We start from the raw sequence: 26799 nt of genomic DNA, 5'->3' as shown, positions 1-26799 counted from the left end.
TGCCGATTGAGCACTAAACCCGTTTCGAGCAATTTACATACATCAGGTATTGACTATTAAAAAAAACGAGTAACAGTCCTCAGCACATAGTAATAAATCACCACACATTAGTTTAACAAACAAAAAAAAAATTTTTTTTTTTTTTTACAAGGCCTGAAGCCCAGAACTGTAATCAATATCAGAATGAATGAGACTTGTCCTGCTTTCTGGAAGGCATTTTATCTCTACGAGGAAATCAGGAATAGATTAAAAAAAAAAAAAGCCTAAACTGGCCATGCAAGGAATAAATAACAAAACCAGACTATACATGAACTCTCAGGTAATCTCGGACTAACGCCGAAAGGACCAGGGGTGGGGCAGAGACAGGACGGAGGCCTCAGAGAACGCAGGCTTGGAGAGGGGAGGGCAGATGTCTGGACACGCGCACCGTTTCGATGTACTCGGACTTGTTGTAGAGCAGCTCGCCCAACTCCATGACCACCAACTCCTAGGCGCGGCTCTGGCTCCTGTCAAAGTCCGTCCGCCGGTATTTCTGACTGGAACTCAAGCAACTTCCGGCGGCTCCACCACTTCCGCTCTGGGCGGCCGGGGCCGTCATCCATAGTTCGGTTCTCCGCTAGGCGGCCTCACTCCATTGCTCTGCCGTCTCCGACTGCGCGTGCGCAGGCCGAGCGGCGGCTGTGATTGGCCAGGTTTTTTGGCGCGCCCGTCCAGCGTGGGCTAACTGGCCCTGTGCTGTGGTGCTCCCGGGTTCTACGAACCTTCCCCGGGGTGGCTTGGGGCCCAGGGCCAGCCGGGCTGTTTTTGTCCGCAGGCCTGGGGCCAGCGACGAATGCTCTTTTTGTTGGCCGCCGGTCAGATGGAAGAGCCTCCTGGGAAGACCCTCAGCTGTGAAGAGAAGGAAAAGGTGCCGGGGATGCGGGAAGGGTTGACTCAGATTTTGACCCCCTATCCCATGATTTTAGGCTTGTCTTTGCTTCCTTCGACTGTCCAAGGGTGGCAGTGACCTCTAACCTACGCTTTTCTCTGGACTGAGGGGGCACAGGAAGTGAAAGTGTGGGAGAGCGCCGTGCTCCCTTGGTGGCGTTTAAAGAACAATTTTTCGCTACAGCAGAAACGCAAAAGTACAAAATGTAAAACTGTGGATAAAGCTAAGGTCCCGTTTGACATCTTCCCCACCCCACCCTGCACACTCTCAGTTTTGGCTTCTCCCACCCCGCCCCGTTAAGTAAATCTCTCAACCATCTGGACTTCAGATATTTTTGTGTCTGTGTGTGCATGTTGGGCGGGTGGTGGAGGTGTGGAGGGGCGTGTTTGTATTCTCTAATCACCGAAGAGTAATTGTGTATTTTGGGGGAAGGTGAATGTTCATAAATGGTATGATCTAGATGGTTCTGCAACTTCCGTTTTGCTTCTCCGTGTTTAAAATCCACATTAGTCTTTGTTTGCTCCTGCTTCTGCTCAGTCGCTTCTGTCATGTCGGACTCTTTGTGACCTCCTGGACTGTAGCCCTCCAGTCTCCTCTGTCCATGGAAATTTTCTGGCAGTGATACTGGAGTAAGTTGCCATGCCCTCCTCCAGGAGATCTTCCCAACCGAGGGATGGAACCCACGTCATGTTTACTTACCTTTTAAAAAATTATTCTTTAATTCTGTATGCTGCTGCTGCTAAGTCGCTTCAGTCGTGTCCGACTCTGTGCGACCCCATAGACTGCAGCCTACCAGGCTCCCCCTCCCTGGGATTCTCCAGGCAAGAACACTGGAGTGGGTTGCCATTTCCTTCTCCAAAATTCTGTATAGTATCCTACAAATGGAAGTGACATCTTTTCTTTGCATGTTTCTCTGCTTAGAGCCTTTTGTTCGCAGGTTTTGTTTCTGACTGTCCCTATACATGCCACCTCGTGCTTGTGCCAGCAGACGTTGTTGTGGTTTTTAAAAAATATTTATTTGGCTGCCCCCTTCTTAGTTGTGGCACATGGGATCTTCTATCTTCCTTGGGGCATGTGGGATCTAGTTACCTGACCGGGGATGGAACCCAGCCTGCTGCATCGGGATGGCAAAGTCTTTGCCACTGAGCCACCAGGGAACTGACAGATGTTGTTAACTTGAATGTATCTTGCACTGGGTCTTCCAACCATGGTGCTAAAACTCATCAGTCCTCTCATCCCAGCTTGCCTTGCAGTGGTGGTGGAAAACTTCATTTACAAATCAACAAGGTAATTCTCAGATGTTGATAAGAGTGGTGATAAGTACGAAGCTGTGAGAAGAGGTTACAAGCACAGACCCTAGAGCCAGACTGCATGGTTTGAGTTGTGCTCGTTTTAAATTGTGTGATCTTGGACAAATTGCCTTTCCTCTGATCTTTCCAAAGCTAGCTCTTTCCTCCATCAGGTCGGAGCTCATATGGTTTTCCTCAGAAGTGCTTCCCTGGCCACTGTCTCTAAGTATTCCTTTCTCCTGTATCCCAGACACCCTCCCATCCCTCTGTTTGTCTAGGTATTGATTACCACATGAAATCATCGTATCTGTTTGTTTTCTTACTTACTATCTGTATCCTTCACTGTGTGTAAGCTGCCCACGAGCAGTGGCCTTGACCCCTCTGCAGATATAGCACCTGGAACTATAACCGACATAGTGGGCAGCAGTTATGGCTTCCGGTGCTGGAGATACCTGGGTCAGTAACTGACTCATAAGTAGAATGACTGTCTGAGGATGATAGCCCCTGCTTCCTTCAAGGATCTCACAGTGAGGTAGGAGGCAACAGAGAAGTGAACAGACAGTGTGTATAGTAAGTACCATGGTAAAGCAAACACAGAGGAGAGGTGGAATCCTAACTTGGATTTGGAGAAGGACTTAGAAGTTTAGAAACTTCCCTAGAAGTTTTCCTCAGGGAAATAAAAATCTGAGCCGAGGCTTGAGGAATCAGTAGGAATTAGCAAAGTAAGTTGGGGAGAGTTGCTCCAGGTGATAGGAACAAGTTTTGCAGGGATGTGTTAGAGAACTTGGTGTTTTGTGAGAACTGGAAGTAGAGTGAGGCAGTACTGCTTCCTCCCCACCTCCAGCTGAGGGACCTGCTGACCACTGCTCGCTGGTATCCAATAGGCTCGGCATCCCTTCTCTCTAATGCCTTCTTTCCACCTGCTCAGTTTTGTTTGCTGTTTTTCCTCTTCCAGTTGAAAGAAAAATTAGCATTCCTGAAAAGGGAATACACCAAGACATTGGCCCGCCTTCAAGTAAGTAAATCACATTCTCTCAAATTGCTGTTAATGCCACAAAGTATATAAAGACAGCTCTTTATTTAAGCTGTTAACAAAAATTTATTTCTTTTTCATAAAGTTGTTTTTTGAGTTGCTTTTGTTTTCTCTAGCGTGCCCGAAGAGCTGAGAAGTTTAAAAATTCTCTTAGGAGAACAGTGGAAGAACAAGATTCCTCACTCCAGCAGGAAATTTCAACACAGCTAACCCACACAGGTAAGGCTAGCCCATTCTCTTATGCTTTCTTTATTACTCATTTCCCGTGTAAATTTGCCTGTGATTCTCTTTTTAAATATATTTATTTATTTGGCTGCGCCTTAGTTGTGGCACACCGGATTTTCGTTGGGCCACATGGACTTAGTTGTCCCCTGTCGTGGGGGAATCTTAGTTCCCCGACCAAGGAGCGAACCCCCATCCTCTGCCTTAGAAGGCAGATTCTTAACCACTGGATCACCAGGGAAATCTCCTAGCTGTGGTTCTTTTTGTCATAGTCAGAAGATAAGGAGTAACAGTAGACTCTTTAGAGTCTACAGTTCATTGCTTCTTTGTATAATCATCATCAAGATTATATAACCATCATCACTGTCTTAATTTCAGAACATTTTTACCACCTGAAAAAGAAACCCTGTACCCATCCTACCCTTAACCCCTGGACAACTACTAATCTGCTTTTGGTTTCTATGGATTTTCCTATTCTGGACATTTCATATAGATGGAACCATACAATACGTGGCCTTTTGTGACTCTCTTCTTTCACTTGGCATAATGTTTTCAGCCTTTATTCATCCATCTATATGTTCATCTAAGCGTGCATCAGTACTTCATTCCTTTTTGCAGTTGAATGTTTCATTCCCCTTCATGGATCACAGCCTTGTCGTGGTGAAGGGGCTTGTGTAACTCAGTGAAGCTATGAGCCATAATATAATATGATATGATATAGTTTGTATATCTATTCATCAGTTAATGGACACTTGGGTTGTTTCTACTTTTCGGCTATTATAAATTTTGGCTTTTATGCTGCTGTGAAGATTCATGTACAAGTTGTTTGGGGGACATATATTTTCAGTTCTCTCTATATGTACCTAGGAGTGAAATTTCTGGGTTATATGATAATTCTGTGTTTAATTTTGAGGAACTACCAAACTGTTTCCTACAGTGACAGTACCATTTTTCTTTCCTACCACAACGCACAAGAGTTTCAATCTCTCCACATCCTTGTTAATACTTGTGAATTATAACCGTTCTGATGGATAGAAGTGGTATCTAATTGTGGTTTTGATTTGCATTTCCTAGTGACTAATGATGTTGAACATCTTTTTGTGTGCTTGTATATCTTCTTTGGAGAAATATCTATTTTTGTTAGGTTATTTGTCCTTTTATTGATGAGTTTTAAGTGTTCTTCATATATTCTAGCTATTGGACCCTTATCAGATACATGATTTGTAAATATTTTCTCTCATTCTGTGAGCGAGAAACTATACTTTATTTGGATTGCTTTTTTAGTTGCTCTTTTTCTCTATTTTAACTTTTAGAAATTATATTTATTGCTTAAATATGGAAAGATGGGTTTTTTTTTAGTTAAGTGTTTATATGTGCACGAAGATGAAAGTCTGGGTGGAAATACTTTAATAAAAAACAATGGTCATTTCTCATGTTAAAAGTCAGCTAATTTATAATCATAAAATCAGAAGCTAATGAAATAGAAAAGTGGTATGAAAATTACTTGAGCCCAAAAAGGGACATGAAGTAAAAAATCAGGTGAGATATGGGGGAAATGAGGATATGTTGGTCAAAGGGTCACGAGTTACAGTTATGCAGAATGAATAAGTCCTAGAGAGCTAATGTACGGCATGGTGACAGTAGTTAATAATACTATATTATATACTTGAAATTTGCTGAGAGAGCCGACTTTAAGTCTTCTCGTCACACACAAAAAAATCATAGCTATGTGAAGTGATGGATATGCTAGTTAGCTTGATTGTGCCAGCATTTCACAATGTATACATGTTTCAAAACATCACTTTAACTATGTGCAATTTTTATGTCAGTTGTAGTTCAGTAAAGTTTTAAAGAAGAAAATACTAAGAAAAGATGATTGCAAAAAAGAATAATCTTTTTTAATATTTATAATTTATGTGGCTGCACCAGGTCTTAGTTGCCGCATGTGGGATCTTTAGTGGCAGCAATGGGATCTAGTTTGCTGACCAGGGATGAAACCTGGGCCCCCTACATTGGGAGCACGGACTCTTAGCCACTGGACCACCAGAGAAGTCCCAAGAATAGATAATTGTTTAGTTTGAAAATAATTTTTCCAGCACAATTCCATTTTTGTTACATTTACTTAATATTACTATGGTTTGTAAGATTATTAAAAACTTACTTTGATCTGCCTAAATGATACACCATTGACTCTCTTTTAAATAAATGTTTGGTAATATTTGTATGTAATATTTAAAAATAAATATGGGGTAGTTTTTGTATTATTTTAAAAATATTAACTATATAATTTTTCTTCTTCAGAACCTAAAAATACAGTATCTCCTCATGGCACGTTGCAAATCAGTACCCATGTTGATGAAGAAACTGGAGAAAAGACACCCAGCTCACTTGACATTGAGCCTCTGTTGTTCAGCTCTGGACGTGTCTCAGTGGAAGGATCACGCATAGAAGGATCAGATGATAATCAGAAACATTTTCCTTTCAGGGTCAATCGCCCTGATGCTAAGAAAAGTCAGAGAAAGCTGCTGGGGAGAAGAAAGAAAGAGGAGAGAACATATATTTCACAGGAGAGAGAACCTCTCTCTGATACTGATTCACTCATACTCTCTGGAAAAAGACTAAAGGAACAGGAAAAAATCAATAGAGAAAATCCCAAAACACCTGTAACTGAACTAAGAACTTACCCCCTTTCAAGTCCTAAGTGTGCCATTCCAAATTCTCCAGCACCAGTTACAGAAACTAATGTAGGGAGTGTATTAATTCTACCAAGCACCAAACCGCAGAGAGATGTTGATGCCCTCCTTAGAGGAAATGATTTCCCCAGGGCGACTACTCTTCCTCTGCCTACACCATCAGACAGCAGTAGCGGTCAGCTCCTCGAACACAAGCGCCCTCAAAGTAACTGTGAACTTACTACTCACAGCTTAAGAAACATTAGCTCTGCTTCACCTGTAAACTTACAGGTACAGAAGGAAAAAATGACTGTCTCTACAGATAACCCAGAGGTAAACAAAGCTGGAAGTATAAGTGGCCAGGCAGCTAGAAGTCCTAACTTAGGGGCAGATAACTCATGTTTTATAAATGAACTCACTTGTGATAACTTAGTGGAAAATGAAAACCAAAACTTAAAAGAACAAAATCACACAGAGATGTCTCTTAAATCTCCCAATGATGCTCTCGGTGGTAGAAATGAAAGTCTTCTAGAAAAAGAAGTTCTAAGTCAGTCTAAGAATCTTAGCCTGGGAGTAATTTCTCCTGTTTCTACAGAAGATCAAATACATTCTTGCACAATGCTTGAAGGCCTTCTCTTTCCTGCAGAATATTATGTTAGGACAACACGGCGCATGTCAAGCTGCCAGAGGAAAGTAGCACTGGAGGCTGTAATTCAGAGTCATTTAGGTGTCAGGAAAAAAGGCTTTAAAAATATGAGTACAAAATCTGCTAAAAAATTTAATGTTTCCAACAAAAAAACTAAGCAAAGTGAAATTAAGGTGTCTGACACACACGCAGACCAACCAAGTTCAGGAAGTCCTCAGAAACTTCTCTCATTAACTGAAGTCAGCTTTTCCACTGACTCCACAGAAGATGACTTTTCCAGGAAGACAGTTACCAAGCCATCAGGTAAAAAATGCAGAGGAAAAAGAAAGTCAGCGTGCACCTCTCCGTTAGATCACCATGAAGTACTTTTGCCAACTTCTGGCACATCAGGTGTTAAGAAGTCCAAGGAAGAAATTGCCTTGCACAGAGATCAGAATGAAAAGGCAATTATTCACAGTAAGAAGAGAGTTAAAGGTAAATCGAGGTGTGGTTGATGGTGGTGGCTGATGATGGTGGTAGCTAACACTATATGCTCGTCACTTTCTAAATGTTATGTAGATACTCACTGAATCATCACACCAGCTGTACATGAGGCAGAATCTATTTTTTTTATTACTTATATATATATTTGGCAGCACATGGAATCTTTTTTAGTTGCAGCATGTGGGATCTAGTTCCTTGACCAGGGGTCAAAACCAGGCAACCCTGCATTGGGAGTGCAGAGTCTTAGCCACTAGACCACTAGAGAAGTTCCCAGAATCTATTTTTATCCTCACTTTACAGATGAGGAATTGAAGGCCAGGTGATCAAAGTGTCTTTAAAGCCACAGGGTCAAGGATAAAATCTGGCTGCATGGTGTCAGAGTTCACAAATATGGTTGAAAAAGTTGACACTGAGAGGGAGAATGTGTTGGATGTTTACCTAAAATTAGTGTTTATTCAACTACAATACAGTCTTTTATCCATGGGGAGAAATAACTAATACAGGGAAGTATATTTGAAATTAAATCAATGTCAGAGTAAGAATTCCCTGACAAACTCCCTTAGGAATGATTGTGTAATAAAATGCAACAGTTCTAAGCCACTTTGGGAGGTAAACTGTCTAATAGTGTCTCTGAGGTTCATGGGACACAAGATTTTGGAGGATATCAAGTGACAAGTTATAATTTAAACTTCTTTATTCATTTACTCAGGAGATGTATCTGATAAACTGAGCACAGAATTTAGATAATTCACTCCAGTTCTGTGTGAGAGCTCAGCAAACTTTCTATAAAGGGCCAAATAGAAAATACAGTCTCTGTGCTCAGTCATAGCTATTCAAGTGTAATGTGGAAGTAACCATACATAATGTGTAAATGTGACTGTGTCTCACTAAAACTTTATTTACAGAAACAGGCAGCCAGCAGCTCTGTACCACTGGACAGGCTTTGACTTATGAGCCACAATTTATTAATTAATTTAAATAAAAATAATAATCATGGGGACTCCACTGGTGGTCCATTAGCTAAGACTCCATATTTCCTGGTCAGGGAACTAGATCCCACAGGTAAACTTAAAAGAGTTCACATGCTGCAACTAAGACCCAGTGCAGCCAAATAAATTTAAAATATTTTTTTAAAATAATAATCATTTATACCACCTGATGATAGTGGTCCTTTCCAGTTTCCTTTCATACCACTCTCAGTGATGTGCTGAAGCCACTGACATCTGCTTCTGAGATGACTCTGTGCATGGCTTTCCAACTTTGCATTTCTTGATACCATGTTGGTAGCTTGAAGTTGGCCATGATGGAAATATTGACACCTTGGAAATTGGTGTATGACAAAAGCCAAGAATTTTTGTTTTCTCTCAGAGGGTCTCCTCTTTCTCATGATGCTCCAGCCACACTGGCCTTCTAGCTTTTATTTGAACTCATCTATCAGGTTGCTGCCTTAGGGTCTTTATGCTTATATAAACTTACAGTTCTCTCTGTCTGGACTGTTCTTCCTTTCCATGGTTAAAGAATCAGATAGTTTCTTTAAAAAAAAAAATAGTTTCAGGAGGTTGGGATTGACATATATTCACTACTGTACATAAAATAGATAACTAATAAGAGCCTAATTATAGCATGGGGAAACTATTCTGTAATGACCTGTAAACAGAATCTTAAAAAAGAGTGAATACATTTGTATGTATAACTGATTCACTTTGCTGAACAGCAGAAACTAATGCAACCTTGTAAATAAACTATACTCCAATAAAAAGTTTTTTGAAAAAAAAAATAATCATAACTTTTTAAATCATCATCTTTTATGCCAGCAAGAAAGGAATTGGAAAGCAGGACAATCTAATAATAAGCTTGAAATGTTGTTTTGTATACTTTGAAATAATCTACTGTGATTTCAGTAACCTACAGGTACATAGAAAATTTTTTTTTCTTGAGGTGACCTTCATGTAACGTAGTTCACCTTTTTAAGTTAAGTGAACAATTCAGTGGCATTTAATTACATTCACAGTGGTTTATCACCATGATCCCTGTGTAGTTCCAAAACATTTTCATCATCCCAAAGGGAAACCTTGTACCCGTTAAGCAATTTCTCCCCAATTTTTTCTCTTGACAGCCCTTGGCAAATACTAATCTGTATTCTGTCTCGGTGGTTTTACTTATTTTGGGTATTTTGTATTAATGGATGTATACAATATGTGACCTTTCGTGTCTGGCTGCTTTCGCTTACTTAGCTAGTTTTCGAGATTCATCTACATTGTAGCATGTATCAGCACTTCATTCATATTCATGGCTGAGTAATAATTCCACTATATACATGTAGCACAGCTCTCTTATCCGTTGATAAGGTATTGGATGCAGCTACATTTTGAATGATACAGAGCTCCTGTTGCTAGAAGTCTAATAAATTAATCTTTTAAAAGGGAACTATGTTTTCTTCAGTGTGAAGAGCCAGCATTTTGTAGACTCTGCTCTGATAGCCTGTTGGAATGATAGTTGTGGATCAGAAAGGACTTCTAGAGATTCTTAACCCAGCTCCCTCAGAAGGGACAAGGGGAAATGAAGTGAGTTTGACTTGCCCAGGATAACATAGAGAACCAGTGGCAGAGCTGGCACCAGACTGGTCCCAGGCAGGGCTGTCTGGTTTTGGTCCTACAGAGGGAGAGCTGCTCAGTATGCACTAACCTATATGTCTGGTTGTTGAACTGTCCACAAAAGTTTTAGAGTCCTGGGTGGGAAAACACTGCATGACTTTGGAGTTTAGAAACTCACTCTTTGTTGGGAATTGGTGAGTATCTGTTTTTGTTGTTGCTTTCTGTTTTAGGGAAGGAAGGTCATTGTCAAAAAGAGGACTCCCTTTCTTACAGTAATTACGCTTATTTCTCTTCGGATGATGATGCTTTCAGCACTCCATCTCATAAGAACAAAATGCTAAGTTTAAAGCATCTGTCATCTTTTCTCAAAATCATAGACTTTCAGTTACCTGACGAAGACTTTGGGTTTCTTAAGCTTGAAAAACTGAAGTCCTGCTCAGATAAGCTGATGGAGCCTTTTGGAACAAAAGTACATGGAGAGGGGCATCTTAAAGGGGAAAGTTACATTGTTGTGGAGGAACCAAGCCCGAAACAAAGCAATATAGAAAAGGAGGGCATGGAAGAGGAACTAACTACTCTACCAGGAAAGGCACATTCTAGAATGCCAAGCCAAAGAAGCCAGCCTCGGGGAAAGGACCTTTCTTCGTCCATTTTACTTTTCACTCCTTTGAATTCTGTTGCCTCTGATGATAATGACAGACTGACTGCAGACCTGTGCTCACCTGCTTTCCCCATATTAGGCGCTACTCCAGCTTTTGGCTCCCAAGCCCACAAGGAAAAGGTGTCTGCAGAGGCGGGTGGACAAACATGCTCGCCACTCTGTCTTTCTCACTTAAAAGCCACAGTCAGCCTGCCTAGCAGTTGTAAACAGTGGAACAGCTGGAGCAGCCCCCCAAGATTAGATAGCAGCCAGCATGTTGCAGGAAGAGCAGGACAGCCTTCCTGCGACCCTGACTCTGGTCCCCAAGCAACAACTCTGCCCACCGAGTCTTTCACCTTCGAAGCAAGTCAGCTCCAGGGATCACAGAGACATTCTGCTGAGCAGGTACAGACTGCATCCTTCATGAAATTTTCTCTGAAGGAATGAAGTGTCTTAGTGAACGTGGACTCAGTTTCTCAGTGTTTTAAAACATTTTACCATGTTTCTTTGATATGACTTCACTGTAAATATTAAGTTCATTCTGGGGAAATTAGGATTAATTAAAATATGTGTATTTTTAAGGGATGCTGTTCTCTTTGTTATTCATGAAGCAGTTGCATTTGGAGCTTTGCTGCTGTTATAGAAAATAAAACATAGGAAATAGTTTGAAGAATGAGTGATACAGACAGATACCATGTATAATATATACATTAATGATGTGACTTTTGTTTCCACAGACTGAAATAGAGGTTCCTGCTTGGGATAGCTTAAACCCGGGCACCCTACAGCTGGTTTCAAAGTTAAAGGTCAGAAGACTTATCTCCTGTGTCTTACATGCGAAAAATGCAATGAACTGGTTGGAAAATTCAGAAGATTTTGATCCTTGATAAATAGATTCAGAAAAACATTTAAATTCTTTTTCGCAATATTTACCTGTTTTATATATTCTGAGATCTTCTAAAGAAGTTTTTATGTCAAGCTATTGCCAAGAAAAACTTAAGCTAGGGAGCTCGACTTTGTATCTAAGTTTAAATCAGGCATTTTGATAGAGAGAGAGGGGTCATTCATGACTCTCCTACCCAAATAATATAGTACTTCTAGAAGAATCACTTACTTTATAAGAAAATGGGTAACAGTTCTCGATTATAACATAGTGAATGGTTAATTTTCATAGGCTGTGTGATGTATATGGTTCTGAGAAATATAAATAATATTCTGGTAAATCCTGTGAAGTGAATTGGACCCATGTCCTGGTTAACTTTTTATACTTGAAATAGGATGGTACACAGCAAGGGTCTTCAGTCTTATTGCTGTTAACATTTGGGGCTGGATTATTCTCTATTGTTAGGGACTGGCCTGTGCATTGTATGGTATTTAGCAACAGCCGTGGTCTCTATCAATCACACCCCTCCCACCCCAGTAGTGATGACAGCAGTGTCTCCAGATATTGCTAACTGTCCCCCCCGGGGAGGGTTGCAAAATCACCACCCCTAATTGAGAACAACTGGTGTTGAAAAAAAGAGATTTAAATCCACGTGTTCCGAACCACTGTTTCTCCGGATCACTGGCTATTATGTGACCTGGCACAAACTGTTTAGCCTCTGGGTCCCAGATTCCTTTTCTGTAAAAGATGCACTTATGTTGTTTCGAAACTATTCTTAAATCAATTTTAATAACAGTTTCTGAAAGGAATCAGCCATTTCATTCATATTTGCAAATTTGTAGGTAAAAAGTTACTTGTTGTTGTTATAGTTTTTGGTCTGTGTATGTATAGTTAAGCCTCTCCTCACTCTCCATTTCTAAAAGTGGTTTTTTTTTTTAAATTTATTTACTTGCTTTATTTATTTTTTTATTTTACTTTACAGTACTGTATTGGTTTTGCCATACATCAGCATGCATACTTGCTTTATTTTTGACTGCGCTGGGTCTTTGTTGCTATGCACAGGCTTTTCTATAGTTGCACTGAGCGGGGGACTGCTCTCTAGGTGGGGCATGGGCTCACATTGTAGTGACTTCTCTTATTGTGGAGCCCGGGCTCTAGGGTACAGGGGCTTAGTTGACCTGCAGCATGTGGGATCTTCCTGGACGAGGGATCAAACTGGTGTCCCTTGCATAGCAAGATGTATTCTTAACCAGTGGACCACCAGGGAAGCCCTCTGAAAGCATTTTTTTCCCTACATCAGACTTAAGAGGTTTGTCCATTCTGTAAGTCTTCCCCAAAACCTAGTTTTTTGTTGTGTTGATTGTTAATTGAGTTTTTGGTTTCCTCTTTTTTTTTTTCCTGTTTTTATTGTTAGTAAGTCCTTCTGTTTTTCATTGTACCTATTTCATTATTCTTTTCTTTTTTTTTTTACTTTATTTTACTTTACAATACTGTATTGGTTTTGCCATACATTGACATGAATTTCATTATTCTTTTACTACTTGATCTGCTTGCTTACTTTATTTTTATCTGTATTAATTTTTTATAAATATTAATACCTTTATAATTATAGGAGTTTTTTTAAGTACTGCTTTGGCCACCACATTCTGCATCTTCATTTAGAAATAGTATGTTGTTTAAGTTTTATTCCCTCTTCAACCTATGGGTATTTCATTAGAATGTTTCATTTCCAAAGGTTCTTAAGGAACTAATGTTTCAATTAGTTCTTATGGCCTATGGTCTGTTTTGATGGTTAAATCTGACTGTTCCAGTCTGGAGCTACACGTTTTAAAGTCAATCACTGTGAGTGTGTATGGCAATTTTTGTGATTACATAAGACCCACAAGTCTCTTTGACCTGCATGAAAGTTTAATCATATTCAGTTGGTATTTCATCTAATCCTTGTGATCCATCACTGTTCATGTTTATTCTGCCCCCAAGAATCCCTTTAACATCATTGTTGTTACCATTCTGTCAGAATCCTTCAGGTTCTTGTTCTGTGGATGTGAGTGCCACGTGGTGGGAAATAGCTGGTTTCAAACAGCCGTGTATCGTAACTGCTTGTGAATACGTCGTTTCTCTTTGGAAACCTCTGGATGCTTGGCAGTGGGAAAAAATTTATTCCTGGCACTTTACAGAGGTAAATCAGAATCTTATAGCTGAAAGAGATCTTTGCAATCAGTTGCATGGTAATACAGATGGGCAGCTTACCAAAAATGTGGGATCTGTGACTGTGCAAGACAGAGCAGAAAAATGATGTTTTCTCCCCCAGTATTTAATTATGAAAATTGCCAAATATATGGGAGAGTGATATAGGGAGCACCCATATGCCCAGCACGTAGATTGTAAAGTCAATACCGTACTTTATCATATGTTTTTCCAGAGGTGGATTTTTACACTGTACCTGCTGGAGAAGCTTGAAATTTCATGTCTATTCTGACTTCTAAACTTACTGAGAGCTCTCACCAAAACGTTATTTCTGCTTTTTTTCTAGCTGTAGTTTCTTCTGTCCTTGTCTACCTTTGTATATATTTTACATGGTTGCAGTCTGAATATGCTTAAAATTTTTAAGCCTGTCTTTTCTTACCAAATAAATATGTTTGCTTGTTTCTACATATTCTTCCTACTTGTTTATTTTGAATTTTATTTTTCCTGCTTTATTGAGGTATAATTGACAAATGTCATATATTTAAAGTGCATAGTGTGATGATTTGATGTACATACACACTGTGAAAGGGTTTCCATAATCAAGTTAATCAGCATATCACCTCACGGTTTCCTTTTTTTCCCTTGGTGAGGATACTTAAGATCGACTGTCTTAGCAAATTTCATTCTTGTACTCCAGTATATCCACAGCCAGTAGCAGTGTGTTTGGCAGAGTGCTGCTCATAAATATTTGTTCAGTGCATAAACTTGTCTTAAATGGTTGCATGTTGTTCCATTCATCCACATACCAGAATTTAATTATTCTCCCATTGCTAGAAGCATTTATTATGTTAAATAAACGCCACAGTAAACACGATCATGCACGTAGCTTATTTGAGTTTACATCTTGCAAAAAGAGGATGTTTGCTGAACGTTTCAAGTGTTTGAAACTAGATACGGTGACACTAGAAAGAAATGTGGCAAATTTTGGAAAATTTAGATTAATTAAAAATGAAATAACCAAATATAATTTTGGGCTGCTTTGTTTTATTTAGGTTCCAGTATTACAGATAGTTGCAGTGCCTGATGTTTGCAATCTTGTGTGTGTGGCTTTGGGAAATTTGGAAATCAGAGAAATCAGGTAAGAAATCTCAAGGCGTGGGTTTTTTTCTTTATCTGGATGTTTGTCAGCTTGTTTTGAGTTTTGAGTGCAAATTATAACTTAGGCTTGGGTCTTGAAAGACTCTAAATTTAGGTCCAAAGAGAGACTCATTTTGAAAAAAGCTATCAATAGAGTGACATCCCTGACTGAAATTTCCTTTGAAAGTTTGAGCCTAGTCTTCTCATATTAAAGGCTTGCTCCTGACTGCTCTACATTTTCCCTTATATGTGGTTTAGGGCACTACTTTGTTCTCCCGATGGTAAAAGTGAAAAGCAAGTGCTCCTGAGTTCTGGAAATATAAAAGCTGTGCTTGGCCTGGCAAAGAGGAGGCTTGTCAGTAGCAGTGGGACCCTTTGTGATCAGCAAGTCGAAATTATGACATTTGCCGAAGATGGAGGGTAAGCATTGGTTGAAGAAAAGCATTGGTTGATTTTACTATTAGATCAAAAATGATTTCATCACAGGGCTTCAGAGAAAGTTGAATCAGTAACATCTTGTTTTCTCCGCTGTATGTGTAGTTCAGCAGGTTCTGCCTCTGTCCTGGGCTGTTACACAGAAGCAATGTAGGGAGGTGGAGCCAGACATGGCAGGGAAGAGGGCAGGAAGCAGAGGGACTCAGCAAGCGTAGTCTCTTCTTCCTTCAGTCTCCTTTGACCTCTGTGTGTCCTTTAAGTGTTACAGATACCTCAAGATCCTATACACTTACCTGGTTCCACATACTTGGTTTCCATTGCTTCAGGTACCATCTGAATCCTGGCTGCTTGCAAACATATATTTCTAACTCTGAGCTCTTTCCAACCTCTGGACCTACATGCCTGTTTATTAGATATCTCATGGTTACCTCAAATTCAACATGCTAAAAACACAACTCAGCATCTTCTATGTCTGTCATATACTCATTACACTTTATTGGATTTATCTGTCTTTCCTAATAACAGAGGGTACGAACCTCATTAGTCTTATTTATCCATGACCTGTTGCAGTAAATTGTTCGTTCGCTAAGTCATGTCCAACTCTTGCGACTGCATGAACTGTGTTGCAATAAAACAGGTACAAAATAAATAATTGTTTGCTTAAATTAGGAAAATGTTAGTGGAGGTGGGGAGAAGCAGTGGATTTGAGAGAGATGAGATAATAAAGTCATTAGGACCTGGTGATTGAGTAAATAGAGAGGAAAGAGATAAGAATACAGTCCAAGTTTCTGGGTTGCTCATCTGGGTAGTGGTGGAACAGTCAGTTGAGATAGCAATGCTGAAAGAAACAGGTTTAAAGAGAGAGCTGGTAGGTTTAATTTTGGAGATGATGAATATGAGGTGCTTACTATATATCCAGATAGATAATGTGAAAGTATATGTTCATTGTAGAATGTTTAGAATACACATGTTTTCCGGGTGAATTTTTTTTTTTCTGTCATTAGGTTAGTGTCTATTATGTATTGTTCAATAATATGCAGAAGGGCTGCTTAGAAACTGCTTTGGTAGAAAAGGCTTGATTTTTAATACTGTTTTTAATACAGAAGCAAAGAAAAACAGCTTTTGATGCCCCCTGAAGAGACCATACTAACTTTTGCTGAGGTTCAAGGGATGCAGGAAGCTCTGCTTGGTACCACTATAATGAACAACATTGTTATTTGGTAAGCTTCCCCTTGAGAGCCCTATTTTTCTCATCTGTAATATAAGGATATATCTCTTATTTTTACAGGGTTATTAAGATTAAATAAGAAACTCTGTAAATATGATTGTGTTATTGTTTGTTTACTGTCAGATGCTATATACTTATCTTAATGAGAACATCATATTAATTCAAATAGTCCAAGCAGAGTACTTTAAAATAAGTGAAATTTTATTGTTGTAAAAAATGTACTCTTTCTGGTTAATGGCTGAGTAGCTTTCTGAGATTAACTCTTCTACTTCAAATACCTATGAATTCTGTGCAAAAGAGAACAAATATCTGAAAGCACTAAAGAGGGAGAAAAAATATATATTGGAGGAAATTCAATATGTAGAGGAAGGAAATGTCACTGGGCAAGTTTCCTGTTCAAAGGTGAGGCCCCACTCTGCACACTTGGTTACAGAAAAACTTCTGTCCTACTGCCTTAAAGGACCAAAGGATAGAAATCAAGGTGATTGCAGCAGCTAGAAAGCAAGAAAGAAAAATCCCGAAAAATAGACAGCCAGAGAAGGAGCCCTGCTGCTGCTGCTGCTGCTGCTAAGTCACTTCAGTCGTGTCCGATTCTGTGCGACCCCATAGACGGCAGCCCACCAGGCTCCGCCCTCCCTGGGATTCTCCAGGCAAGAACACTGGAGTGGGTTGCCATTTCCTGCTCCAGTGCATGAAAGTGAAAAGTGAAACTGAAGTCGCTCAGTTGTGTCCGACTCTTAGCGACCCCATGGACTACAGCCCACCAGGCTCCTCCAGGCAAGAGTACTGGAGTGGGGTGCCATTGTCTTCTCTGGAAGGAGCCCTGAACTCTAGTTAAATATCTGGCTGACCTTTAAACTGCATGAATGCATTATTCAATAATATGCAGAAGGGCTGCTTAGAAACTGCTTTGGTAGAAAAGGCTTGATTTTTAATACTGTTTTTAATGCAGAAGCAAAGAAAAGATAAAGCAAAGGAACTGAACTGGGTTTTCAGCATTTAGAATTTGAGTTTAGCCAATTTAACTGTTGACTAGAGTTAAAAACAAAATCAGTATTCTTCCGAGGAGCAGAATGCAGAGTTTATATGATGTGTCATTGTGTCTACAATACAATCCAAAATTACTGGATGTGTAAAACTTGTTAGATTAGATGATTCACATGAACAAATTTGAGATAGGGAAATGACAGTGGAAGTCCCCAGGCACCTCTTTCCTGACCACAGGGGAGAGCCACATCAGGCCTTTTCACTTGCAAGGTTAATCTGTGGTAGGAGAAGAGATTGGCTTTTTTCCTCAGAAGACTCTCCAGTAATTACTCCCTTGAGGCCAGAATGGGTCTTGGTGAGAGAAAGTTATGAGTGTCATTCCTACGCGCCTGTTCTGCATTGTTCAACCCTAACCCTCTAGGAGTAAACTAGGCAAGTGTGGCCCCGAGAGAAACTGTGTCTCTCCTGACCAGGGAGCCTCTGGAGTTTGACCCTGACCTAACCTACCAGGTTTCCACGTTTGGCACTTGCCTCGGGGCTTCTGCACATAGGTCTTATTTCAGACAACGTTCTTTGTAAACGTTGTCTTTTCTGTTCTGTCTGCTGTTCCTGTAGTCTGGCCCTTCATTGTTTGGCTCCTAAACTATTAAGGTAATCTAGTGATTAGTCTCAATACTCAATCTCCAGATTATATTTTATACTATCACTTTATAAATACTCATTCTCCCCCCCACCGCCCCCCCCACCAAATAAAACCTTCAGTGGGGTCCATGTTTGCATTCTCCACCTTCCATTTCCCTAATGTTTCTTTTTTTTTTTAATTTTATTTTTTTTTAATTTACTTTCTTTTTTTTTTCTTTTTTTTTTTTAAATTTTAAAATCTTTAATTCTTACATGCGTTCCCAAACATGACCCCCCCTCCCACCTCCTTCCCCACAACATCTCTCTGGGTCATCCCCATGCACCAGCCCCAAGCATGCTGCACCCTACGTCAGACATGAACTGGCGATTCAATTCTTACATGATAGTATACATGTTAGAATTCCCATTCTCCCAAATCATCCCACCCTCTCCCTCTCCCTCTGAGTCCAAAAGTCCGTTATACACATCTGTGTCTTTTTTCCTGTCTTGCATACAGGGTCGTCATTGCCATCTTCCTAAATTCCATATATATGTGTTAGTATACTGTATTGGTGTTTTTCTTTCTGGCTTACTTCACTCTGTATAATCGGCTCCAGTTTCATCCATCTCATCAGAACTGATTCAAATGAATTCTTTTTAACGGCTGAGTAATACTCCATTGTGTATATGTACCACAGCTTTCTTATCCATTCATCTGCTGATGGACATCTAGGTTGTTTCCATGTCCTGGCTATTATAAACAGTGCTGCGATGAACATTGGGGTACATGTGTCTCTTTCAATTCTGGTTTCCTCGGTGTGTATGCCCAGCAGTGGGATTGCAATTTTTTAAGGAATCTCCACACTGTTCTCCATAGTGGCTGTACTAGTTTGCATTCCCACCAACAGTGTAGGAGGGTTCCCTTTTCTCCACACCCTCTCCAGCATTTATTGCTTGCAGATTTTTGGATCGCAGCCATTCTGACTGGTGTGAAGTAGTACCTCATTGTGGTTTTGATTTGCATTTCTCTAATAATGAGTGATGTTGAGCATCTTTTCATGTGTTTGTTAGCCATCCGTATGTCTTCTTTGGAAAAATGTCTATTTAGTTCTTTGGCCCATTTTTTGATTGGGTCGTTTATTTTTCTGGAGTTGAGCTGCAGAAGTTGCTTGTATATTTTTGAGATTAGTTGTTTGTCAGTTGCTTCATTTGCTATTATTTTCTCCCATTCAGAAGGCTGTCTTTTCACCTTGCTTATATTTTCCTTTGTTGTGCAGAAGCTTTTAATTTTAATTAGATCCCATTTGTTTATTTTTGCTTTTATTTCCAGAATTCTGGGAGGTGGATCATAGAGGATCCTGCTGTGATTTATGTCAGAGAGTGTTTTGCCTATATTCTCCTCTAGGAGTTTTATAGTTTCTGATCTTACATTTAGATCTTTAATCCATTTTGAGTTTATTTTTGTGTACGGTGTTAGAAAGTGATCTAGTTTCATTCTTTTACAAGTGGTTGACCAGTTTTCCCAGCACCACTTGTTAAAGAGATCCCTAATGTTTCATTACAAAAATTCTTTACCAGATGTTCCCTACTCTTTCCCTTTTTTCATTCCATCCTTCAGTTTCCCTCTTTTTCTAATAATAGCCTTTTGGCATTTTGTCAATAAGGGATCACAGTAGAATTCGAGGCTGGGAAGGGACTATTCTTAGAGCTTCTAAGTATCAGTTTAAGTTCTAAGTTTAAGGGGGTATGTTCAGCCCCACAGTTGGCTTAAGTTCTGTTGCAACGCCTCAGTGCTTCCCTGGTGGTCCAGTGGTTAAGACTCTGGGCTTCATTGCAGGAGGTGTGGGTTCTATCTCTCACTGAGGAACTAGGATCCCACATGCCATGTGGCACGGCCAAAACACCGAAGGTTTCTCATAAGTGGAGTCACATGGTAGAACAGGAAATCAGTGTCACACATCCTCAGTAGAACTAAGGAGTGGTTCCAACAAACTTTTTTTTCTTTATATTCACCGTCTTCTGTCTTCCTTTTTCCATTTTTTATTCCATCTCAGTCTTCCCTTCTCTCTGTGTTATCTTAGTCTAGCTCTAGTATTAACATATTACAGAGACATAATTATAAGTCTACTCTAGATGTAGTTTCTCTCCTAACCAGATTTGGTTTCCTGACCGTTGACTTACATGGAAAATTTCGACATATAATAAGATCATAATGATAGAGCTATGCCCTGTGCCTAATTTCAATACCAGTGAAATGAGATCCCGGAAGACTTTTCTCCTGGAATTTGAAAAGATTTATCCCTAATGGCATAGCAGGTTCAGTCTAAAACTAAACTATCAAATTACACTATTGGCAAAGTCAAACTGTAGTTCTGTTTTTAGCTAAATCAGTAGCTAATCAGAACTAAGGTCCTGTGTCCCTTAGTTTTTCCCTTGGTCACCTCCTGAAGGATGCTGTGATACATAAGAGAATATTATGTGAAAACCAGTTTGTCAGAAGAATGATATGAGCTTATTTATTTTTGGTGTCCAAGGAACTTAAAAACTGGTCAGCTCCTGAAAAAGATGCACATCGATGATTCCTACCAAGCTTCAGTCTGTCACAAAGCTTACTCTGAAATGGTAAGGCTTGATCTGCTGGGACCACTTTGTGTCTAGTCTGTGTTTTACTATTGGTCTCACTGAATGAGAGTGGTAACTTAGTAAGTCATAATTTCTGGGCCCTCTCTGATGCCTGTTTTTTTTTTCAAAATTTGGTAGCAGTCCTTGCTCTTTCTTGAAATTTATGAGTGCATATAAGTGATCGTACAATATGACTGGGTAAAATTTCTGACTGTATGACTTAAGGGCAAACCTTGATTTCTAGACTGTACCTAGAAACAATATGCTGATTTTCAGATTTGGCTCCCAACCACATTGCCATAAATGATTTATGATGTGAATGAATCCCCTTAGGAAGGGTGATTACAGGGTCCTCGACATGGTTTTCTCTCAGGCTTTAGCATTACTGTATAGAAACAAACACAGCTTCTTAGGCGCTGTGTCAGTAGACTTGGCTTACAGTCCAGTTTTAACATCTAAACAGGCTGAAGGTACTTGTCCAGGAGTCAGAGGTAACTGCCTGAGTAACAGGGACTGCTGAGCCACAAGCAGAGGCAGAAGCAGCTGGCTCAGCGCTGGGCGGAGACTGACTTGCCCGGCGCAGTGGCAGCCCTGCGCTCATCAGCACCCGCAGGCTCTGAACACAAAGAGTGCATCTCCCTCTAGCCTAGCAACTTCTGTGGAAATGAACTCAACTGTTGTGTGATCTTAGGTAGCCTATCACATCATCTTGGGCTAACTTTCTTCATTCTAAAATAAGAGGGTTTATCTCTGGAATACACCTACTAAGCATTTAAATAATTTTACATTTTTGTTATTACATTGATACCTGTTTGATATTAAAACATTTAATGCAGAAATGTATGATATAGGAAGTAAAATGTCACCATGAAGCCAACCTCCAGAAATAATAGTTAATAGTTCAGTATGCTGCTAAGTCACTTCAGTCATGTCCGACTCTGTGTGACCCCATAGACAGCAGCCCACCAGGCTCCCCCATCCCTGGGATTCTCCAAGCAAGAACACTGGAATGGGTTGTCATTTCCTTCTCCAATGCATGAAAGTGAAAAGTGAAAGTGAAGTCGCTCAGTCATGTCCAACTCTTAGCGACCCCATGGACTGCAGCCCACCAGGCTCCTCCGCCTATGGGATTTTCCAGGCAACAGTACTGGAGTGGGGTGCCATCGCCTTCTCCGAATAGTTCAGTATAGGAATCAGCAAACTTTTTCTGTGAAGGGCCAGTTAGTAAATATTTTCAGTTTTGCAGGCCATGTGGTCTCTGTCATAACTCCTCTACCTCTTCAGCCCCAGGTCAGCCAGAGGTAACATATAAACAAATCACGTGACTATGTGCCAATAAAACTTTTTGGACAATAAAGCTTTCTGAAACTTGAGTTTCATATATAATTTTCATATGACACAAAACGGTCTTCCTCTTTTTTCTAACTATTTCAAAATGCAGAAACCATTCTTAGCTCATGAACCATACGAAGATAAGCATTGAGCCAGATTTGACCTGTAGGTCAGAGTTTGCCAACCCCTAGTTAAAAGTATAGCATTTAACATTTTTTGACTTTCAGTTGTTTTTTTAACAACCAGTGAATTATAATGGTAATTAAGAATTCAGTCATTACAGAAATGTATGAATTAGAAATGAATGTTATTAATCCTAAGATGACCTAGTAATTAATTTTTCCCATTTTACCCCCCAAATAATTACTTTCCCGTTTTACCCCTGAAATAATTACTTTCAACATTATACATGTGTGTTTACACATATGTGTGACATAGATGTTCATACACAAAGATGTTATTATTAGAACATGTAATTTTAAAGTCATAGGAGGTCTGTAACCCATTTTCCCGCAGAAATAACCATAGGTGATGGTGCCTTTTTTGGGTCATTTTTAGTCTATAAGTAAATAGGCTTTTGCAAACTGGCCTGAAGATCCTGTCACTACTGAAAAGATTGTTTTTATGGGAAAATGTGCTCCAAATTTTTAAAAACCAACTTACAGGTGAACATTTCTGGTTTGAAGACTCCCTCTAGGTATTTCTATGCCCTCTTTTCTTAACACCAGCATTTCCCCAGGTAGATGGCATGAATGTTAGTAGGCTCTAAAGTTGAGGAAGCTGGTAAGTCAGCTAGATTCACACCTGCAAAGACTGGCTGTAAAGTCGTGGGGAGCCCTGTGCTGGAGAAGCCCAAAGTCCAGCTCAGTGGTCCCTTCAGGCCTGAAAAAGAGTGATCCAGGGATTAAATCCTCGAGATTTAAGAGTCTGTTGGCCATTCCTGTGATTCTATAGTTTTGTCTCTGCCAATGATTTATTTTCCCCCTACATACTCTTGATGATTTATTTGGTCGTTAATTTTTCTCCTACGTCAGGGGCTCCTGTTTGTTGTGTTGAGTCACCCTTGCACCAAAGAGAACGAGTTATTGGGAAGCCCTGTGTTTCAGCTGATTGTGATTAACCCGAAGACAACCCTGAGTATGGGTGTGATGCTCTACTGCCTTCCTCACGGGCAAGCTGGAAGGCAAGTGTGTGATTGCCGTCCAATGAGTGTGACATTGTGAGAAACATCAGTGCATATATAGAAACCAAATATTTTTCTGTGACTGACGTGAATGGAAACATGAAATACTACAGATCATGGTAAAGAATACTAAGAAGTAGGTTGAAGTGTGAAGTTTACTAGATCTGAGTCAAAGTTCAGATTCCCGCCATCCAATGATTGCCCACCAGTATGGCCCTAGATAGGTATTTTATGTATAGTCACGCCTTGTTTTTCCCCACACCAAAACACTTCAGAGTAATTAATATTCCCTACAAGAAACTTATCGAAGAAACTACATAAAACTTATTTATGTTCTTTCCATAAAAGTTAAATTAAGGAAGTTTTAAATGCACTTAAGAAGATCTGTTAGACTTCCCTGGTGGTACAGTGGATAGGAATCCCCCTGCCCGTACAGAAGACACAAGTTCAATCTGGGACAGTTCTGCTTGCCATGGAGCAGTGAAGCCTGTGCTGCAGCTGCCGAGCCTGTTTCCTAGAGCCTGTGCTGTGCAACAAGAGAAGCCCCACAATGAGGAACTCACGCGCCACAACTAAGAGAAGCCTCTGCTGCCTCACTGCAGAAACCCTGCGTGTAGCAACAGAAAGACCCAGCACAGCCAAAAACAAATAATTTTTTTAAAAAAGAAGATATATGTACTTTGAAATATTGACTGTACCTCCGTCATGTAGGCAGTTGATATTTATCTTTTGATAAATATTTTACCTGTTGACTGATGAGAAGATCTGTTTACCAATGCCACAGTTATGGGCATCCCAACAGTTTTCTGAGCTATATAAAGCTCTGAAGTAGTGCTAGTATTCTTAGGTGAAGCGAGCACCATCGAAGGTATCATTTCTAAATACTCCTTTTATTAATGTTTGAAAATAGACCTAGTAAATCAGGATTACAAAGTTTGGCTTTAGTAACTCACAGGGGTAAGCATCCTTGATGGTTATATGTGTATTTCTCTTTGTTTGGATCTTGTGCAAAGCTTGCTAGGTGGTACATGTTCTAAAAGTCCCTCTCCTTGTGCATGTAGCCAGCTGTGGCATTTCTGCAAGTGTTCTTAGTGCAACAAGTACCTCAGAACTCTTATTTATAATATGTGCTTACATAAAACTTGTTTTCTTGAATATAAAGAGAGAAGCATAGTCATAGGCCCAGAAATTGAAGACACATGGAACTACTAGGTCAAGCATTTCTTTTGTCCCTTTTCAAACCTATTTGTTTAGCAAATCTTGAAAGCCTATTTGGTACCAGTCCTGTAGGAAGCACTACTGTTTCTAATCTCATGGAAGTTAGAAAATAATGAGCTCAGGTGTTTGAGCACAAGTCATCTATTCTCCTTGTTTGCTTGACCCTTACAGTAAATCCTTCTCTGCTCAAAAAAGAAAAGGAAAAAGAAACAAGTTTTTTTGCTGTTTGGTGTGCATAATGCCAGAAGGCTTGCATTGTTTGGGATGGAAGGGCACTTTAATTGGCAGTGGAGGGTTGGGGAGAGACTGTCAAGGAAAACGTTATGGATTTTCAAAAGATGAGCTAAGAGACAGCTACACAAAGTTGAGTGCAAAAAAAAAAAAGTTGGGTGTGAGCCAGAGATAAAATGTATCATTCAGTTCACTCAGAATATTCACTTAAAGTTGACTGTGTACCAGGTGCTCTACAAGGCACTGGTAATGTTTCAGTGAGGAATAATTAATTGTTATTAAGGATTTCTTAAATCACTGTGGACAATGACTGCAGCCATGAAATTAAAAGGCGCTTACTCCTTGGAAGAAAAGCTATGATTAAACTAGACAGCATATTAAAAAGCAGAGACATTACTTTGCCAACAAAGGTCCAGCTAGTCAAAGCTGTGGTTTTTCCAGTAGTCATGTATGGATGTGAGAGCTATGGTTTTTCCAGTAGTCATTTGTGGATATGAGAGTTGGACCATAAAGAAGGCTGAGTGCCAAAGAATTGATGCTTTCAAACTGTGGTGTGGAGAAGACTCTTGAGAGTCCCTTGGACTGCAAGGAGATCTAGCCAGTCAATCCTAAAGGAAATCAGTCCTGAATATTCATTGGAAGGACTGATGCTGGAGCTGAAGCTCCAATATTTTGGCCACCTGAGGCGAAGAGCTGACTCATTTAAAAGACTCTGATGCTGGGAGAGACTGAGGGCAGGAGGAGAAGGGGACGAAAGAGGACAGGATGGTTGGATGGCATCACTGACTCAATGAACGTGAGTTTGAGCAAGCTCTGGGAGATGGTGAAGGACAGGGAAACCTGGCGGGACTACAGGTCGCAAAGAGTCGGACACAGCTGAGCAACTGAACAACAAAGCATTTCTTATGTGTTAGGTACTGCACTAAGCTTTTTATATCAACTGTTTTATTAAACTCCAAAGCAGTCCTATGAAGTAGATACTCGTATCATCTATCGCTATTTTACTGATGAAATTAAATAACTTGCCAGGGTCACACATCTCTTTAATTTGTAGAATTCAAACCTCAGTACCATCCCCGATGGTCTAGTGGTTAGAATTTGGCACTCTTTCAGACCCCAGTAGCTGACTGCAGAGCCCCGTCTTTAAAAAGACAGCCAGATTTGTTTCATGATGTTTACATTTTCTGTGGGACAGACAGCCCCCAAATATGGAAACGAGACTCTCAAATTCATATTCTCGGAGATACGGAGGCAAACAGTCTCACATTGCTGTGAAGGTAAAAAGAAGGTGCTGCGATAGACAGGGAGCAGAGTGTATATGTGTGTGCACGCTCAGATTGCTGAATAGGTGTGACTTTATGCAGGCGACAAGCCTGAACAATGACCAAAACCCAGCCAGGCTGTGCCCTGGGGGGAGACCTGTCAAGGAGAGGGACAAGCAAAAGCAAAGACACCACGGCGAGGCCAGGCTCGGCTGGTTTGGCGGGTGGGAAACAGGCTACTGTGAGCTGTCGTGAGGAGATGCAGAGGTGCATCAGAGAGACAGGCAGGGCCGCTAGCGACCGTGGCCAGCAGCCCTAGGACTTCACACGGATGCATGCGTGTTTCCACGTGTCTTTGTTCTTGTTGCTTTAGAGACCATGGTTTGGGCCCATTTTTGTTTTAATGTCTTTTTGTTCGTTTTTGATATGTGATTTGAATTGTCTCTCCTCTGCTTGCTGCTAGGTTCCTGGAAGGTGACGTGAAAGACCATTTCGCAGCAGCAATATTGACTTCTGGAACCATTGCCGTTTGGGACTTACTCTTGGGTCACTGCACTGCCCTCCTTCCTCCTGTCTCTGGCCAGAATTGGTCTTTTGTTAAATGGTCAGGTACAGATTCTCATTTGTTGGCTGGACAAAAAGATGGAAATATATTTGTATACCGCTACTAAAAAGTTCGGGTAACCTGGAAAACGGTGTTCTGGGTATTTTTGGCCTCTTAGTACTCTTTGGAGTTGCTCCTTTAAAGGAGACTATTTGAAAGAGTTTTAAAACATTTACTTACCTGTGTTCATTCTGACAGACTGTGTTCTGATGGTGGGGCACTACTGATTTTGAATGCTCATTTGTACTTACTTTGGGAGAGAGGGTATATAAGTGGATTTTTGTGATTCCTCACATTTGCACATTTCCTTTTAAAGGTTATGTACATAAAGCTTGAAATGTTAATAAATATTCATTTTGATA

At 40.2% G+C, this 26799-nt stretch overlaps 2 protein-coding genes across 6 annotated transcripts in view; one reads left to right on the top strand and one right to left on the bottom strand.

The window, feature by feature from the left end:
* DCTN5 (dynactin subunit 5) overlaps window positions 1-656 on the bottom strand; it is a 29609-nt gene extending 28953 nt beyond the window's left edge. Inside the window, exon 1 of the mRNA XM_069570366.1 lies at window positions 428-656. Within this exon, the coding sequence (XP_069426467.1) occupies window positions 428-475 (48 nt within the window). The 5' untranslated portion in view covers window positions 476-656. The remainder of the gene's footprint in view (window positions 1-427) is intronic.
* Window positions 657-26799, top strand: PALB2 (partner and localizer of BRCA2). Of its 5 annotated transcripts, none has more exons than XM_069570360.1 (13): window positions 657-907; window positions 3173-3232; window positions 3367-3469; window positions 5774-7093; window positions 10098-10912; window positions 11245-11313; window positions 13408-13569; window positions 14630-14715; window positions 14973-15134; window positions 16253-16369; window positions 20520-20607; window positions 22974-23122; window positions 26297-26799. In XM_069570360.1, exons 1-13 carry the CDS (start codon window positions 833-835, stop codon window positions 26502-26504), a joined length of 3414 nt encoding a protein of 1137 aa, XP_069426461.1. In that variant the 5' UTR covers window positions 657-832; the 3' UTR covers window positions 26505-26799. The 5 variants fall into 5 exon arrangements, 4 of the variants coding, with proteins under 4 accessions (XP_069426461.1, XP_069426460.1, XP_069426463.1 ...); XM_069570359.1 differs by having other exon boundaries at window positions 5774-7264; XR_011252705.1 differs by lacking the exon at window positions 20520-20607 and having other exon boundaries at window positions 5774-7264.

This window comes from Ovis canadensis, chromosome 24 (assembly GCF_042477335.2).
Source record: "Ovis canadensis isolate MfBH-ARS-UI-01 breed Bighorn chromosome 24, ARS-UI_OviCan_v2, whole genome shotgun sequence".
Classification (NCBI taxonomy): domain Eukaryota; kingdom Metazoa; phylum Chordata; class Mammalia; order Artiodactyla; family Bovidae; genus Ovis; species Ovis canadensis.
This window is presented reverse-complemented; position numbering and strand designations above follow the sequence as displayed.